This window comes from Cannabis sativa, chromosome 1 (genome assembly GCF_029168945.1).
Source record: "Cannabis sativa cultivar Pink pepper isolate KNU-18-1 chromosome 1, ASM2916894v1, whole genome shotgun sequence".
NCBI classification, from domain to species: domain Eukaryota; kingdom Viridiplantae; phylum Streptophyta; class Magnoliopsida; order Rosales; family Cannabaceae; genus Cannabis; species Cannabis sativa.
This window is the reverse complement of record NC_083601.1, coordinates 35,191,307-35,208,784: the sequence shown is the minus strand read 5'-3', so window position 1 is coordinate 35,208,784 and position 17,478 is coordinate 35,191,307. Positions and strand designations below refer to the sequence as shown.

The 17,478-nt window shown below is 30.1% G+C and overlaps 4 protein-coding genes across 4 annotated transcripts; 1 reads left to right on the top strand and 3 right to left on the bottom strand.

Annotated features, from left to right (window-relative positions):
• Positions 1–1,571: 1,571 nt before the first annotated feature.
• LOC115703748 (uncharacterized) lies at positions 1,572–3,554 on the top strand. The gene is made up of 5 exons (XM_030630982.2): positions 1,572–1,834; positions 1,913–1,973; positions 2,137–2,481; positions 2,740–3,080; positions 3,171–3,554. Exons 1-5 carry the CDS (start codon positions 1,763–1,765, stop codon positions 3,390–3,392), a joined length of 1,041 nt encoding a protein of 346 aa, XP_030486842.2. The 5' UTR covers positions 1,572–1,762; the 3' UTR covers positions 3,393–3,554.
• A 205-nt stretch (positions 3,555–3,759) lies between these two features.
• LOC115706353 (dirigent protein 11) lies at positions 3,760–4,827 on the bottom strand. The gene has a single exon (XM_030633972.2). It carries the CDS (start codon positions 4,533–4,535, stop codon positions 3,939–3,941), a length of 597 nt encoding a protein of 198 aa, XP_030489832.2. The 5' UTR covers positions 4,536–4,827; the 3' UTR covers positions 3,760–3,938.
• Positions 4,828–4,937: 110 nt separating this feature from the next.
• Positions 4,938–7,646, bottom strand: LOC115706352 (probable hexosyltransferase MUCI70). The gene is made up of 6 exons (XM_030633971.2): positions 7,002–7,646; positions 6,633–6,850; positions 6,303–6,479; positions 6,061–6,216; positions 5,706–5,982; positions 4,938–5,398 (listed from the first exon to the last, which is right to left on the bottom strand). Exons 1-6 carry the CDS (start codon positions 7,363–7,365, stop codon positions 5,166–5,168), a joined length of 1,425 nt encoding a protein of 474 aa, XP_030489831.2. The 5' UTR covers positions 7,366–7,646; the 3' UTR covers positions 4,938–5,165.
• A 2,473-nt stretch (positions 7,647–10,119) lies between these two features.
• Positions 10,120–14,675, bottom strand: LOC115703864 (probable E3 ubiquitin-protein ligase ARI2). Its single transcript, XM_030631097.2, has 7 exons — positions 14,307–14,675; positions 14,047–14,185; positions 13,292–13,324; positions 12,923–13,202; positions 12,166–12,646; positions 10,938–11,486; positions 10,120–10,526 (listed from the first exon to the last, which is right to left on the bottom strand). The coding sequence occupies exons 2-7, from the start codon at positions 14,176–14,178 to the stop codon at positions 10,421–10,423; spliced, it is 1,581 nt and encodes a 526-aa protein (XP_030486957.2). The 5' UTR covers positions 14,179–14,185; positions 14,307–14,675; the 3' UTR covers positions 10,120–10,420.
• Positions 14,676–17,478: the final 2,803 nt, after the last annotated feature.

Sequence of the window (17,478 nt, the reverse complement as noted above, 5' to 3'; positions counted from 1 at the left end):
GACTCGAGATTAGTTATCAATGCTCTTAATGGGACGGAGTCACATTGGGCGCTTGAGAACTATGCCTCCCGTTGTTCTAAGTCATCTCCCTCTTTTATTTGCTGTAATTTCGTGTATGTTAGTAGAACTTGTAATTTTGCGGCTCATAATGTAGTTAATTGGGCTTTTATTCACAAGTTATATGGTACTATTCCGACCTCTTCAGTTTTGGATGACCTTTTATGTAATGACCGCAAGGTCTAATTCTGGTTATTTAATGGAACGAATACGCTTATTTTCAAAACATATGATTCTATTTTTATTTTCGGTGAATTAATTATGGTTCATTTCTTGAATATATTGAGTTATCTTGTACATTACCTTCAAACCAATTTTTTTTTTGGAAGACTTCAAACCAAATTTAAAAACTAATGAATTAATAAAGTATAATAAGTTATCATACAATTTATTAATAAAATTAGTACAGAATATATTTTTTTTTTTTTTTGAAATATATTGCCTTTTATGATGTTTGAAATACATGTTGGCTTCCAATTTTGTTTTAGAATTCTATCAAAACTGCTCTATAAAATATTACGGGTGATTCTACAATGCACCTCCTTAAAAGAGATGTATTGATACACCCCTACTTGTTTCGGTATCTAGAAAAAAAATTTAGTCTATTTTTTTTTTTTTCATATTCATGTACGTTATATCTATTTAAGATATCTTACAAAATTTTGAGAAACTCAGAATAATTCACAATATAGAAAACAATGTTCAAACAGTCTATTTTACACGCGTATAAAATAAAATAGTCACACGTGCAACACACTGCTTGAACACAATTTTCAGCGTGTTAAACTTTTCCGAATTTCTTAAAATTTTGCAGGATGTCTTAAATAACTCTAATTTACATGACCATGAGAAAAAAATTTGACTAAAAAATTATTTCGGATACTAAAACAGAAAGAGATGTATCAGTATATCCTTTTTAAGGGGGTACATTATAAAATTTCCCAAATATTATTATTATTATTATTATTATTATTATTATTATTATTATTATTATGGATGTAATAGGTTTATACCAGTTGATGACTTTTAAATATATAATAATAATAATAATAAATGAAAACTCATGAATCAATATATTGAAATGTGAAGCTTAAATTAGGGCTACTTTAAATAAGTTGGTGTTTATTCAATTTATTTCGTACTATTTTTTTTATAGTGTATCCGATTCGTATTAAGTGCGGATTTCATATTTCGGATCAAATCCAATTCAATCTACAAAAATACGAATTAAATTAGTTATTTTAGATTAGTTACTTTTTAATATTAAATTATTTAATATTTATAAAAAAAATATATATATTTTTTTACAAAACTAGTAATAAAATAAATAAATTATTTTTATTTTATATCTCCAACAATATTACATCAACATTTAATTCATACAAGTATAAATTTTGAATTTTTCAATCTAATTTAATCTACAAAAGTCCATGCTTTACAAATTAAATTAGATTGGATCGTGCGAATTTCATTAGATAGAGTATTTTATGAATACCCATAGGTGAGTTTGTGAAGAAAAAAAGAAAATATTTGGTCCTCTTAATTGTGTATAACTATAAGCCCAGAATAACAAAGCCCAATAACCTATTAAGCATTGATTACAATTTCAGGCGGGGAAGGCAAGGAGCAGGTGGTGAGGGGTTTAACGTTTTAGCTACTGAGCTAAAACTCTGCTTCTGCTAAAACCCTAACTCACCAAAATAAAATGATGCTGCAATCCATTTGTCTTGGTTTTTCTCCCCCGAAATTGGGTGTCCCTTTTCGGGGTGTATCAAATGTAAGCGAATTTCTCAAACATCTCATTTTTACTGCACTCTTCAATGTAAAATTAATTTATACGTTGTTAATTTCTCAGGTTTCTGGAAAAGATGTTGGTTTTAGGAACCAAAGACTTCTTTTTGGAACTACACCCAGATGTACGAATTCCCTTATACCAATTATACTGCCTCCTACTTGAGAATTTATTGCATTTACACTCATTTTGCTTGACGTGAAATCTGGTGGGAAAAGAAACCATATAGTATAGTGCTATTTATTTACTTATCCATTTTTTTTTTCTAATGGGAGATGTGAATGTAGGTTCAAAGAGGTTTGAGAAGCTTACGTCGCTGCCAAGCTTTAAAAAAGGAGGTTTTGTATGCAAATGCAATGCAAAGTTGGAAAATTCTGGAAACGAAAATTCTAGGTTGCCCATTGTTAGATATGAAGGAGTAGAGCCATTTCGTGGAAAATCAGGATCAGTTTCATTCCACGGGTTGACTCACCAGTTAGTAGAGGAAAGTAAATTGGTGTCTGCACCTTTCAATGAAGAAAAGGGTTCGTTTTTATGGGTTTTGGCTCCGCTTGCTATAATCTCGTCTTTAATTCTACCACAATTCTTCGGTGGTGCCATCGAAGCTTTCTTGAAGGAGGATATCCTCGTAGGTATTTGTTTTACTGAGCTGTTACTTCAATAAAATTCGAATCTTTTATCTAACATCTTTATTCACATGTGCACCAACAAGTTTTGGAATTATATAACATGGATGAATCTCTTATCAGATATTTTGCTGAGAGGTTCTTCTTCTATATATATCATCAATGTGATTCTGATTTTTATAGTTCATACGTTTGGAATTGTGGTTTAAGTTTCTCAAATACACAAGATGTTAACACCCGGTAATCTTTTTACTGGCATTGCAGAAATAGTGAGCTCGTTGGTATTTGAAGCTGCATTTTATATTGGCGTTGCAATATTTCTTCTTGTAACCCACCATGTCCAAAGACCATATTTACAGTTCAGTCCCAAGAGGTGGGGTCTCATCACAGGCCTTAGGGGATACTTAACAACTTCTTTCTTTACAATGGGCTTCAAGGTTATGGCACCCATGTTTGCTGTCTATGTAACCTGGCCAGTAATTGGTTTCCCAGCTTTGGTTGCGGTGCTTCCTTTTCTAGTTGGCTGCGCTGCTCAGTATGTTTTTGAACTAAGCCTTGACAAGCGCGGATCATCTTGTTGGCCACTTGTTCCAATAATTTTCGAGGTCGGTAAATAACTTCCGGTTGAAGTTTTTTAATTAGTTTTTTCTGGTTTGAATCGAGTGCAGAATTTGATGATGGAATTGAATGTGCAGGTATATAGACTATATCAGTTGACAAGAGCCACCTTTTTCATAGAGAAATTGTTGTTTGCCTTGAAAGATATTCCGTTGGGATCCCCAGAAGTGATGGAAAGAAGTGGTGCTTTGTTTTCAATGGTTGTAACCTTCCAAGTCCTTGGTTTGGTATGCCTCTGGTCATTGATGGCTTTTCTTTTGAGGCTTTTTCCATCTAGACCTGTGGCAGAGAAATACTGATGTTTTGATGTGTAATACTAAAAAAATAAGCGTAAGATTTACTGTTGCCATTAGTTCTGTTTTTTGATCCCAGATTTTGGTCCATAAATGTACGAATATATACGGTTAATATGAAGATTAAGCAAAACTAGATTCCACATGCTATACTGACTGGCATGGTCATTTTTTTATCTTATTTTTCAAACTCCTTCCAAATTCAACAGACATACTTGAATACGCAAATCCAAGTGCCATAGTTTTAGTAATTTTTCTCGTTTGAAGTTTTACTTTTCATTTTGTTTCTTGGTATATTGGCTGAGATATATCCTTGGATTGAAAGGATAGATATTTTAGAATCTTAAGTGTTAGTTTATAAATTATATAACGATACGTCGAAGACTACTCATGTTAATATATAATTGTAATTACATCATTTGATCTCAAACGTTGTAATACTGAGAAGAAGAAGAGAAAACAACTGGCTTTCGATCATAATCCTCAATGAAGCAAAAATTATAGTACGCAATAAGACTTTGAAGAATAAATATATAAATCTAATGAGTGGCTTCATCCTGGACCTGGAATAGTAAAACTTCTAGATTGATTAGGAAGCCTAAGCTGAAGCTTCACATGATAAGTAGTGGCATCAAGATCATCTGAAGATGATGATGTTTTATCTTGTCTGGAAGTGCTCTGACCAAAAACAGCGAGTCCACGCGCAAAAGCAAAAGAGCCCGTTCCCCCAAGAACAGTGAGCTCTTCAACGTCTTTGTGTGCCACATGTTTGGCCTCAACACTAAGACTACCAGAGTACTCAGCCGTGTCAAAGCTAAGATACAATATGTTGAAATTTGAGTGTGCAAACTGCTCTGTTGGAATTATGATGCCCTGCGCTTTTCCTACCACGCGAGACGTGTTTTCAGGCCCTTCAGTCAGTATTCGGTGAAAAATGAAAGCTCCTTGAGCGTCGGATTGCACAACAGGTGGCGTGTCGATTCCACCGACTTTTGGCTGCTGAATGTACAAGGACAAGGCTAGCCAAGGCGGTTTTGTGTGGTTTTTTGATAGAGTATTGTCTGGTATTGGTGAAAACAAGGCTAAGAGAATGACAACCAATACGGCCAATAAGACTGAAGTGCAGAAAATGATCCTAGGCCACATCATGAATATGAATTGGAAAGATCTTTGCCGAGAGATGTTACCTGAGTTTTGGTTTTGGTTTCTTTATTAGATTTAGAGCTACCATTTAGTGTTTTGGGACAACTAATCCACTTAAGATCTCTATAACCACCCCAGAATGATTTCACTAGGCTGTTCCTAAACCCGCTTTTGTCGAATGCCATAGCATATCATAACAACTCCACTCATCGAATCAGTACAGAGTTGTTAGGGAGTGTCATGATGAGCCAACTACTTCAACGTATAATTCCACAATTACCATCACTTCGTTTACTTGTTGACTGTCCTTTTCCGATTTTATTATAAATTGAATATTCTATTTTTTGGTCAGATTTTGAATTTGATATCCCACTACAATATTCTGTCGTTTTTCCTATAGCTAATGTCTTTTGTAATTTGATTCACAGTCATTTACCATTGTACAGGAATTTTTTTTCGTGTCTTTCAAAAGGCCAATATGAACCCCTCTTAATCAATTATGAGAAATTCCAATAAATGAAAGAAATCAATGATAAATGAAATTTACCAAAACAAATACTAACAAATAATGACTAACTCCCTCAAAGTTTCTCCCTTAGCTTTACACCAGTAGAAACACTACTGCAGAACTAAGACTCAATGAATCAAAGGCTTAGCCTTGCGCAAATGGCCCATGCTATTAACAAGATCCTTACGTGTGCAAACTGGGAACATATTTATATTCTTAAGCACTTTTAGCCGCCATAATACGTATGGGAAGCTCAGCTGATCGCGAGAAGTGAAACGCACCACCTCGTTGAACCACAAACACATAAGCAGATTGGTCATTGGCGTATGCTCCCTCACTATGACGGATGCTTCAGAAAGAGCTGCACAGATCAATAACATGATTATAGTTCAAATTGTTGGGACATTGCATATAACGATAAGACATTTTAAAAAGGGGCAAGTACATAGGCAACACAACATGAACATAAGATGATTCTTGGATGGACAAAATGAGTATAATCGTTCACTTTATTTCGTCGAAAAATAAAAATAAATAAACGTTTTGAGAAAACAGAAAGAATTAAACACTTCTATACAAAAATGAAAGAAAAGCAGGAGAATTTAACATGCTCCAACTGAACCATCCTCATTTATTTAAATAGTACAGGAAAAGAAAATAGAACATACCTTTCTTCCCATTAAATCTCTTGTCCTCTGGTAGTCCATCCTTGCGGTATTGCGTCAATTGAACCTCCACTTCATCCGGTTTGGCCTTGTTTTTCTTGACAACAGCCTTTGCCTCATCATATACACTGCTGCGAGCTCCATGTTCCGAGATTGCAAGCACAGAATTTGAACGCCAAAGAAGGGCTTCGAAAACTCCTAAGGGATCCCTCCTAAATTGGGACTTGGAATCCACCCATATAGAATACTTTGCGTGAGGAAAAAGACGATGTCCTAACATCTGATGACAATACACACCAAATATCAAAGAGGTTCTAACAAAAGTTTAGTTCACTATTTTTGGTTCAGAAATTTATACCTTGGGGATTTTACCATTTAACCTTTGATCCGAGAAAGGAAGATTTCTAACAACAATAATCCGCCATTTCCCAATAAGTCCATCCTCACCAACTTTATGTCCAGCTGATTCCTGCGTAGCTAGAGTGACTTCATCCCAAAATGCAACATAACAAACCTGCAGTAATGAAATCCTCAACAAGGGTAAGAAAAATTTACTCTCTTATAGCTGACTTATGATAGCATAAACGCAAGAGATGATACCTTTCTAATTGATGCCGCCGACATTCCAATGGGTTGGTAAAGATCATCTCCACCACCAAATGCACATGTAGATACAACAGCTTTACAACTTAGCATGAAATCTCGATCTTCATCAGAAATCTTAAACCCACCATTTTGGTTGTAGAATCCACAGTGTACAGCAGCTGTGGCATTTACCTGATTGTTCAAAGAAAATGGCATGCTTTAAACACACACAAAAGATTCTACAGAAATATCTCCAACAAACATTGTTCCTTTTTAAGCTTTAACGTCATAATGACCATAAATTAACCAAAACCTGGTCAGTATATGAGCAACGCAGCTTATAACCTTGAAACTATTATCTCTCTGATCTAGACTTTGATTCCCCGTAAACAAATTGAACCTTGTGGCGTTTGTACTCTGTCCGGATAACACAATGTTCCTTTCCATAAATGGTGTATTATTCTCCGATATGTATACCAATTCTCTAACAGGACTAGTTGACTCTTTGCTCGAAGGTATATCTAGATGATCAAGTTCTTCGGGTGGTAGAAGCTTCAAGCAACCTTATATGATTCACAAATTAGGATCTCATACAATTAACAAAGAATTCTAAATATATTGCCGAAAAAAAAAACAAAATCAATATAATACAATACAGTGTCAACCAATGCAGAAATTAAAGTTCTTTGGAAAAAAATAAAAATGCCTACTTACGTTCTCTGACGCCGCCAACAACCCGGGTAGTGGGATCAAGTCGATTCAAATTCCCCTCGGATTTCTTCTCCTGACTGGGTTTCGTGATCGAACTGTGTTCGGAGCCGGAGCTATTCTGCGATTTACCAGCGTGTGGTGAAACCACAAAACTGGAGACCTCAAATAGAAGCAACGCAGCAGCTGGGAGTAAGATCAGGAACATCCAGTATTTCAAGAGCTTTCTAATAAGCCAGCGAGAGAGTCCGTTGCCATTGTTGCGAATCCCCAGTTTCTTGCGCTTTTTACGGACTCGGGCTCTGGCCCGGCTGAGTTCATCTGATTCGTCGTCGGAGACGGAGATGGATACGCTATTGTTGTTGAACATCGAAGAGGAATGGCAAATGCAGGAAAATGATTTGTGTACGGATATGAAGATTCAGACTTGGAAATTTTTGGGTTTTTGAGGTGAAAGAAATTATTTTTCAAAAAAAGAAAATTAAATTAAAATTACTGCGATCGAATCATGCCGACGTAATTTCACGGATCAGTTTCGTCTTTCAACTTCAAATTCGCTTGCAATTGTACTTCTGCTTCCTTCACTTTCATCAAAACCACGGGTCCTCATCCTTTGACATAATTTTACTGTCGTTTTTTTTCAATTTTATTTTATCGTCGTTTAACTTTATTTGCCTATTTTTTTTTTAATAATTAACAATTTTACCCCTAATTTTTCCACAATACTAAAATATGAATTCTCCTTGAATTTTTACATTTAAATATTGATATCTCTTTGTAAATTAACAACTTTATTCTCTTTTAAATCGTAACATCAAAATAAAAATTAGAAAAATTTAAATTTTTTTAATAAATCTTAAAAAAAAACATTTTAAATGATTAAGAAACTTAGAAAAAAAATTAAAACTAATTAAACGATTTAAAAAATTATTTATTTTTTATTAAAAAATTTTGATATAAGAAATATATTAAAATTTTTGTAAAAACTAAAGTTTAGGGAAACAAGTATAAATCTATTTTTTTAATTTAATTTCTAATTTTTTTCAAAGTAATTTTATATTTTTACTGAGTTTTTAATTATTTTTGTTTATTTTTTAAGATATGAGTTTATAAATATAAATAAGTTTGATTTTTTCTTAAAAGAAATCTTATTTTGTTTAAATTATTTATTGGTTTCTCAATAATTTTGGTATTATTTCTTAAGATACATGTTTATTAATAAAATAAAATTTGGAAATATTTTTTTAGAAATAATTTAAGTTTTTTAAGTAAACTTAATATATTTTTTTAATTAATTTAATATTTTTATCAAATTTTTTTAGTAATATTTTAGAATTAATAGAATATTATAATTTTTAAAATTATTTTTTATAATAAAATGTGGCAAAATTTTGTATTTATCAAAGTTCATGGAGTAAAAATATTAATTTATAATGGTAAAGAAAAAATAAACTTATCAGAATGTGCATAATTATTAACTATTATATTTTAGGAAGAATTTTTAAGTCATATATTTTAGAGTGCATAAAAAGTTTAAGGGCAAAAATGGTAAATATTTTTTTTTCTGGAAAAAAATGTTGCTTAAATCTTTAACAATTTTTTTTTATCTTTTTTATATATTAAAAAATAATAATAATTACATTATGAAACAAAAAAATTGACTAAAATACTTTTGGGTGATTCTACAATGCACCCCCTTAAAAAGGATGCACTGATACACTCTTGACTTGTTTCGGTATCCAGAAAAAAAAAATTAGTCTAATTTTTTTCATATTCATGTACGTTGTAACTATTTAAGATAACTTACACAATTTTGAGAAATTTCGAATAATTTACAATATAGAAAACAATGTTCAGACAGTCTATTTTACACGCGTATACAATAAAATAGTCACGCGTATAATACACTGTTTGAACGTAATTTTCGGCGTGTTAAACTTTTTCAAATTTCTTAAAATTTTTCAGGATGTCTTAAATAACTATAACATATATGACCATAAGAAAAAATTTGACTAAAAAATTATTTTAGGTGTTAAAACAGATAATGATGTATCAATATATCCATTTTAAGAGGTGCATTGTAGAATTTTCCAATACTTTTTTATATGTCGATATAAATAGGGAATCTACTGAAAACCCAGATAGAATTTACTATAAACTTACCCTAAAATATATATGGATACAAGTTACCTATTCAGTTTAGTTTTATATAAACTTTTTTTTTTAACTTTTAGAACTTAAAAAAAAAATATCTATATATATATTTTAAGACCGTTTGGATAAAAAATAAAAAAATATTTCTTTAATTAAAAGAAGAACTTAAGATTTGTAGATTCTCCACAAAAATTTTAAGAAGTTATTTTTTAAATTAAAATAATTATACGTATTTTAACTATAAATAAAAGTAGAAATTTAGGAGACATTAATTTCATAAATAATAAATATCATAAATATATTTTCATAATAAATATATATTTATATTTTTTTAATAGTATACAAAAAAAAAAACCCATAACCATTAAGATACCTCAAAATAATATTAGTTAAAATTCTAATATTATTTAATTTAAATACATTAAATAAAATATTAGAATACTACAAACCATCACAATCATTCCAGAAGGTATTAATATTTTTTAAATGCAGAGAAATCATACGACCACCAAAAAACTTATGACTTTTGACTTTTGAGAACATTTATAGAAATGTAGAATTATTAAACTATACCATAAAAATCACTAATGAAACATTTATTGTACATAATAAATGAAATCCAGACAATCTAAACGCAACCCTAAAGAAAGTATCTTGATTTATCATATATAAAATAGTATAATGTAAATTATAGAATATCAGGTGTTATTATTGTACTCTTTAATTTTGTTGTACATTATGAAAGAAAGAAGGAAAGAAAAGACAAAATGTATAATTAGAATATGAACCCAATCAGAAATATAGATTTTCATTAAAACTTGCTTATGACGAACACTCTTGAAAGTTTACCCAGTCACACTCAAAAATTATTTAGGCTTTACAAAGTCATTAGGTATATTAGATCTTTTATTTGAGTTTACAATTTGAATAAACAATACATGTATGAATATTGGATGTACAGAAAAAGATATGTGTGAATATTAGAACTTGTCAAATTAATGAGATTAGAAAAAGTCAATACATTTACATTCATCATCAACTTAAAAGGTTCAAAATAATATATATATTTGAACTTTGATAGCGATGAGCATTAAGAAGACACTAACTCAAAAACTAAGTCAAAAGCACCCTGAAGTTATAATCACTAACTAAGTTCACGAGTGAACTCAATTCTTGTCAATCTTCTCGAAAGGGTTAATGTTTAGATCCACAAGAGAGTACCAAAAAAGATTCTTTAAGTGGCTTCCAAAAAGATGGACACGTACCATGTATTAACAAGCTAGTTCTAAAGCTTTGTTCACGCCTGTTGACTTGTAAGAAGCAATACCAGAAGCTTTCAAAAGAGAGCTCAACAAATCATTTTCAATGCATTCGTACCTAGAAGTAATCCACATATACAAGTTACAGAACCATAAGCAGTAGTATAAATCACATGAAGTAATCGGCATAAAATATATAGATATTTATATATATATATATGAAAAGAGAAAGATCACATGGTCTACATAAAATAAATGAAATTAATGAAAAACTAAATCATGAGGGTATTCAATAATCTACTTATTTTAAATGATGCAACTAAAAGAGTTTAGTATTCACTGTAAATTAGTCATTTCTTGAAAAAGAAGAAAAGGGTTGGAAAATCCATCAGCATAAATTTCCCAGCAACTGATGTCAAGTTAGTTCATTTAGGCATGCTTGTAATGCCACTTTATCATAAAAGAAGAGAAAAAGAGTCAAAATCTAACAGAGAAAGGATGCACTTCAGGGTATCTAAGGTGAACTTACAATTTTTTGCAGATATTATCAACAGTTCTTGATAAATCGAGGATTTTAATTTTCACTAGCATAAGTTTATGTGACGGGTACGTATCAAAAGGCTCCTCTAGAAATGAAGAAAGAACTTCAACATTTGCCTCAAGCTGCTGCTGCTGATTCTCAAACAAGTTCAGCTTTATCAGTTTCTCCTCTGCAGACAGATTCCTGTTGAAATTTTCTTCACCGAACATGTAAAATGCAAATGCATATGAATAGGCGAGAATCTTCCTTGACCTGGAGAGCCTAAAGAGACCTTTAGTTAACCAATCAAATTCTCTATTTGTCGAGTCTCTTTCTTCCAAAGCTAATATCTTCCCTTCTAAGCTTGTCTGTAGCTTCATTTCAAGTTTTAAAGAATCCATGTGAGCTTTGTAACGATTGTGGTAGTGAATGTGACGAAATAGATCTTTCTTTGCACGCTCATTTTTCTCTTTAGTTTCTTCTTTAAATCGTCCACAACTATGGCCTTCTATAAATGCATACGTATGGGTCCTGCCAGTTGCTTCACCACAAAGCCAACTGCGAGATAGGCATAAAACAGGTAAATAAATAAGAATACATCTATATCAGTGTGCCAAAAACATATGAAGGAATCATTAATACACTACACGACAAATCCATATGAAACCTAAGTTGTATAAGAGGATACTACCCCATTTAAACTAATCAAGCTATAAGAGAATCAATATATGGCATCCAATTAAAATATACACGTATGCTTCAGCTATTCAATTTAAAGTTCATTACGGTATGAGTAATACAAGTCAGTTTAACATAAATTGCTATATGTTCTCACAAAAAACAAACAAACAATCAAATAAAGGGAAAAAAAACAATGCATTTAGTTAAAACTAAGTCCTTGTGGAACAAAATCTTGAACATAAATAATTGGTGCCAACTCCATATTGTATTTTATTAAAAAGTTCGATAAAACATCTCACATCAAAGCGCAAACCAAGCTTGCAGAAGAGAAAGAAATATAAAAAAAAAAAAAATGAAAACAGATAACAAATGGAAAACACTATTCAGACTACAAATCAAGGACAATTTTATTTGACACTGTCTTAAGGGGAACATGTTGAAATATATTACAATATTACAATTTGTATGTGGTTCTCATGTATTTCAAGTTTTAACTCCCTAGTAACTATATTAGAAGATCGAATGTGTACGAAATATGAAAGATGATAATACTCACCAAAATGGTTGTCCACAGATGCAGTTTACTAAGTTGCATCCTCCATTCTTTTCAACCAACTTGTGACATTTTGGGCAGTGCTTTGTATGAAATGAAATATAGTTAAGTGTTTCTGAATCATCCTGGCACTTCTTAACCCATAATGCCCACATGAAACATGGACAAGGTGAGTGTGTTTCAGATAAGCAATTAAAACAAAACTGCACACCACATGTACATTGAACCTCACACACTACATCATCTTCAATACGAATGGCATTTCCACAATGGGGAACACTTGGACACCACTTAACCTTTCTATTGTCCTCAATATATGATTCCAGAAGAAAGCGGTCAAATTTCTCAGCCAGGTTAGGATCTCTTGCATTGACTAAAGTTCTTACTTTCTCTTCATCGCAAATAGCATCACACTGGTATTCCATACATGTAATACGCCTGCTCTGTCCCTCATTTATCTTTACAATAAAATGCTCTGTCCAACCTGAGCAGAGCAAATCACCACCACCCCAAGGGAAAAAAAAATCATCATACTTGAAAGAAAGTTATAAAAGTCAATATAGACACAGCCAATCAACCCCGTATGCTATCAAATACAACAGAAAATATTTTCCCTAAGAATTTCAGCATATCATTATTTGGTAAAGTCGCTCCAATGAAAAAAAAAATCATGCATATATTAAAGTTGCAGATTGTTCTTACTCTGAAGAATAGAAAAAGAAAATCAGACTACATAGGAAACAGATTAAGTAGTACTCACAATCGTTGCAAAAATAGTGTCCACAATCCATGGTTGTCACATTATCTGCAGGAACTTCTTCAATGCAAACATTGCAACTAACCATTGATGAGAGCTTTGATGAGGCAGGGTTGTCATGCTCCACTGAGGTCACACCTGCTTTACGGTATAACTCATCTTTCCCTTTCTCCACAAGAATTGCGAGCAGCTTGTCAACATCCCAGCAGTAGTGAATGAGTAAGGTTCGTGCGTGGTGCTCTTTCAATGATAGGACTTCCATCACATTACTCAAATCCTTCCTCTACACAATTCAATACCAAAGTTTATCACAAAAGCCTAGTGCACAGCAACAAGTACATAACATAAAGATAATCAAAGTGTTGGAATTACCTGAGCAGCTAATAGAGACTCTTTTGTAATGACCTGCAAAAGAGAAATGAAACAAATTTCCTTAATTGCAAAGACAGAAAAAGAGTAGGTGTAGAATGTGGTCACACTCTTTTGTAAAACTTAAGGTTAGTTGTAGGCATCCAACTTAATGTTTCATATCACTTCAAAAGATTTTACAGTTTTTTTTTTCGAATATAAAATAAAATAAAAGTTTTTACAATCTGAATCACCATTATAAACTATAGAGCAGTCACAGCTGCTGCTTTAAAATAAAGAAAATTTAAAAATATGAAGAATTGGTCCCAAAATCCTACTCCAACAGATGCTTTATATTGTGAGCTATTATACATCAGCTCTATTCCTAAGAGCTTCTTTAAATCATTTTAATATTATTATTTTTTTCAATTTCTCTCTTCAATTGGATGTTTGTTTGTTTATTTTTAATTTTTTATTATTTCTTCTAATTGTTTAATATTAAAAATATGTTAAAATATAATATTTAAATGAAGTAAAAAATAAAATAGAGAAACTGGTGTAACATAAAAAATAAAGAAAATGTTGTTTTAGTAATGTATTTTAAAGAATGAAATAAAGACAGTCTTGGGAGTGCTTAGTGTGATGAAAAAAGGAACAACCTTTCAAATAACAGCCATGGAGTTTCACAAAAAAGAGCCTAACTCAATGTGTGATCGAACAATAGACAAAACGAAAAACAGAAATACAAAGAAAACCCTATAAATCAATACTAGTCGTACCGTAATAACGGGGTCTTTTGATATAAAAGTATCGTATTCAAGACGCTGAAGCTCAACATATTGATCTTCATCATCTCCAGAATCGTAATCGTGGTAAACAGAATCATCGTCACTGTTGGTACAATCGCCCATACTGAACCTATCAAAAGTTTGATAAGCAATCAAGAAAACTGCCTAGCAATTTACCTGGGAAAAAGGAAAAGAAAGAGAGAAAGAAGAAATCTTTGAGATGAAGCAAAACCCCTTCACAAATAAAATACCTGTCGAGAAAAAGAGGAAGATTGTTTGAGAACGATAGACGTGATGATGAGAACTTGTAAAGCCGTGTGACACTGAAGAATTCTTGATCACGTTAACTGATTTTTTTGTTTTTTTTATTTTTCTGGTTTAATGCTAGCGCCGTTAGAAGACGCTGTTATATTGTCTTCTTTATAAATTTATTATTATGTAGTGATGAGTGAGAATAGTGGTGAAGTGGCCACTATAGTAAACGCTTTCTTATATCCCTCTCTGACTTCAGTGGCTAAATACGGTGAGGAGAATTGGTCCTTTTCTCATTCATTCCTTCCTTACCAATATATTGAAAAAATATATATTTTCAAAATACATGCTATTTCCTTATCTTGCATTTCACAAGATAACTGTTCTCATTTTCTACTTAAAATGAAAATTGATGCTATTTATCTTTAATTTTAGTAAAAATTTATTATGAACTTTGTAATAATGTTTATTTATTTGTTATAATTTTTATTTATTTTCTTACTAATGTATTTTTTATTTATTTGTAGATTCAAACATTATCTCTTTTTAAGGAAGTCCATTCTCACAACAAGTACACAATTCTTCCATTTATGCTGCTAAGATTTTCCTCCTGCCAAGAGTGACTCCTTGCTAGGATTTTTCGTTTCCTTTGTAGAGAGTGTTGTTGTTGTAGTTGTTGTCGTTTCCGTTCATTTTTTTTTCTAAGAGTGTCTCTGATTTGGGTTGTTTTTTAGTTTTATTAGGTCCTTATTATTTGTTTTTCCTGGTGTATATCTTCTACATGTAATGCGAAATGGTAATACCGCAACACATGAGTTTGATATGCACTACAGATAGAAAACGAGTTTTCTTGATTGGAAGAAATTCCTCCTGCTGTGTCTCTCAGCAATAAATTGGTTATTATATTAAAAAAAAAAGATAGAAAAAGATACATGCTATTTTAAGTGATAATACACTTTTAAGTTTAAATGGTTCATTATAAAAAAAAAATAAATAATAAATAATGGTTCATAATTTTAGTATGAAATAAAAAAATTTAGGAAAAATCATTCTTCGATTAGACTTACACAAAAGAATATTTATTTGGGACATTTATAAAATTATGGGAAAAAATGGAAAGTTTTTATAAATATGGTATAAAATTGGGTTTAATGTATTTCTTAAATATATGGGTATATAAAAAAAAAATACCATAAAAATTATCAAAAATAAAATAATATTAAATTGAATTTAGGTTTATTAAGAAAATACTACACTTTATTAACTAATAATATTATTATTTGTTTAATATTTTACTATTTTTTTGATGTCATTTGTTTATTTTTATTTTTTATTTTAAATTTACCACAAAATTATTTCTCAATTAAAAATAAATAACTCAACATAAAAAATAATTCAAAGATATTCTATTAGTTTTAATAAATATATTATTCAATGGTTATATTTTTATTATAACCATATGGTTACATTTTACTAATAGGTAAACATTCATTTTTTAAAATTAATTAATTATAATTAACTATTTTATTAAAATAATTAATTAAATATTTAACAAGACCTCTTTTAGCAATTAATATTTATATTTAAATCGTTACTCTAATTATTTTAATAATTAAGCCATTTAATTATAATATTTACAATGAAATTTATTTGTTTTACAAAAATTAAACTTCTTTTGACACAAATTAAAATTTTCTTCTTATAATAAATTTTTAAATAATTAATTATTTTTAAATGAGATTTAATTATTTTGTTACAGTTAGATGAACTAAGTATGAGGCCTCAAACTAGTAAATCGATAACAAGTGCAGCCATTTTTTTAAAAAAAAAAATCCTTCAACTTTTTTTATTTTTTACTTTTTAAATATTTAAATAAAAAAATTAAATAATTAAGTGTAATAATTTAAAATTGAGATTACAAGTATAATAAAATTTAAATTATAAAATTATATGTGTATAATTTTAAATTATAAAAAGTTTTTCTATAAAATTTTAAATAATTTAAGTGCATAAAAGTAAATTGCTAAAAGATCCTTATATAGTAATAAATTGCAAAAAAATAATTAATAATTATAATTAATTTAATTTTAAAATGTAATTAATCTTAATTAAAGTTTGTAAGGAAATAAATTATTAGGTTACTTTCAGGTTACAAGTTATTTATTATTTATTTTTATTTAATTTCTAAATTAATTACAACCATTTAATAGTAATCCAATGGCTTAAAAAAATTTAACCATAATGGTTACAATAAAAATGTACCCATTAAAACCTCTTCCATATATTATATAGAACTAGTTTTATTTTAGATTTTATACGTTAATGTATTTATACAGGACTGGCTCTAGGCATAGGTGGGCTAGGCCCAAGTGCCCAAAATAAAAAAATAAAAGAAAAATTATTAGGCTTTATATTTATAGTTTAGTTGGTTGAGATGGATGACATCTAATTTTTTTTTTCATAATTACTTTCGGGTTTTTCTATTTGAGTTGTTTGTTACTGTCTATATTAAATTACATAAATCTTTTAGTTTGGATTTCTTACCAAGCTTTAGCTAATTGATTGCTAATAAGAATCAGTAAAAAATAATAAATACAAAATCAAAAATAAACCTCAAATAATATAATAACCATAACAACAAACATAATTAGTCAAGTTGAAAAAAACAGTTTCTAGACTCTTAAATAATAAAAATTGAACAAAAAATAAAACAAGTTTCATCAGCAACATAATGAAAAAAAAAATACAATGCAATAAATTATAATCTAAAAATAATATCAACTTTAAAAACTAGTTTCAACTACATTAAAAGACACTAAATGTTCATTATAAGAGGCAAAAACAAACTCAGTTTCCTCAATAACGTAATGAAAAAAATACAATGCAAAAAAATATAATCTAAAAATCATACAAAGTTTAAAACCTAGTTTCATCAACATTAAAAGAAATTAATTATTTCATTAAAAGCAGCAGAAAAAAAATAATTTCATCAACAATATAATTAAAAAAAAAACACAATGTATAAAATTATAATCTAAAAACATTACCAACTAGATGAAGGCTAAACAACAGTGAACCCGGACTAGATGAAGGTTGTATATAACGAGACAGTTAAATCTGGATGTTCAATCTTCGGGACAGTAAAGCACTACTACAAAAATAGTTTTTCCC

What these genes read in the sequence shown, in the direction of transcription:
- LOC115706353 (XM_030633972.2), bottom strand. Translation starts at nt 4,535, where the DNA reads ATGATGTGGCCTAGGATCATTTTCTGCACTTCAGTCTTATTGGCCGTA.
- LOC115703748 (XM_030630982.2), top strand. Translation starts at nt 1,763, where the DNA reads ATGATGCTGCAATCCATTTGTCTTGGTTTTTCTCCCCCGAAATTGGGT. An exon ending in CTTTTCGGGGTGTATCAAAT is followed by an intron (nt 1,835 to 1,912) that starts GTAAGCGAATTT and finishes TTAATTTCTCAG; the next exon opens with GTTTCTGGAAAAGATGTTGG. An exon ending in GAAGGAGGATATCCTCGTAG is followed by an intron (nt 2,482 to 2,739) that starts GTATTTGTTTTA and finishes CTGGCATTGCAG; the next exon opens with AAATAGTGAGCTCGTTGGTA.
- LOC115706352 (XM_030633971.2), bottom strand. Translation starts at nt 7,365, where the DNA reads ATGTTCAACAACAATAGCGTATCCATCTCCGTCTCCGACGACGAATCA. An exon ending in TAAATGGTAAAATCCCCAAG is followed by an intron (nt 5,983 to 6,060) that starts GTATAAATTTCT and finishes TATTGTCATCAG; the next exon opens with ATGTTAGGACATCGTCTTTT. An exon ending in GAGATTTAATGGGAAGAAAG is followed by an intron (nt 5,399 to 5,705) that starts GTATGTTCTATT and finishes TGATCTGTGCAG; the next exon opens with CTCTTTCTGAAGCATCCGTC.
- LOC115703864 (XM_030631097.2), bottom strand. Translation starts at nt 14,178, where the DNA reads ATGGGCGATTGTACCAACAGTGACGATGATTCTGTTTACCACGATTAC. An exon ending in CAAAAGACCCCGTTATTACG is followed by an intron (nt 13,325 to 14,046) that starts GTACGACTAGTA and finishes TCTCTTTTGCAG; the next exon opens with GTCATTACAAAAGAGTCTCT. An exon ending in ATCTGTGGACAACCATTTTG is followed by an intron (nt 11,487 to 12,165) that starts GTGAGTATTATC and finishes CCTATCTCGCAG; the next exon opens with TTGGCTTTGTGGTGAAGCAA.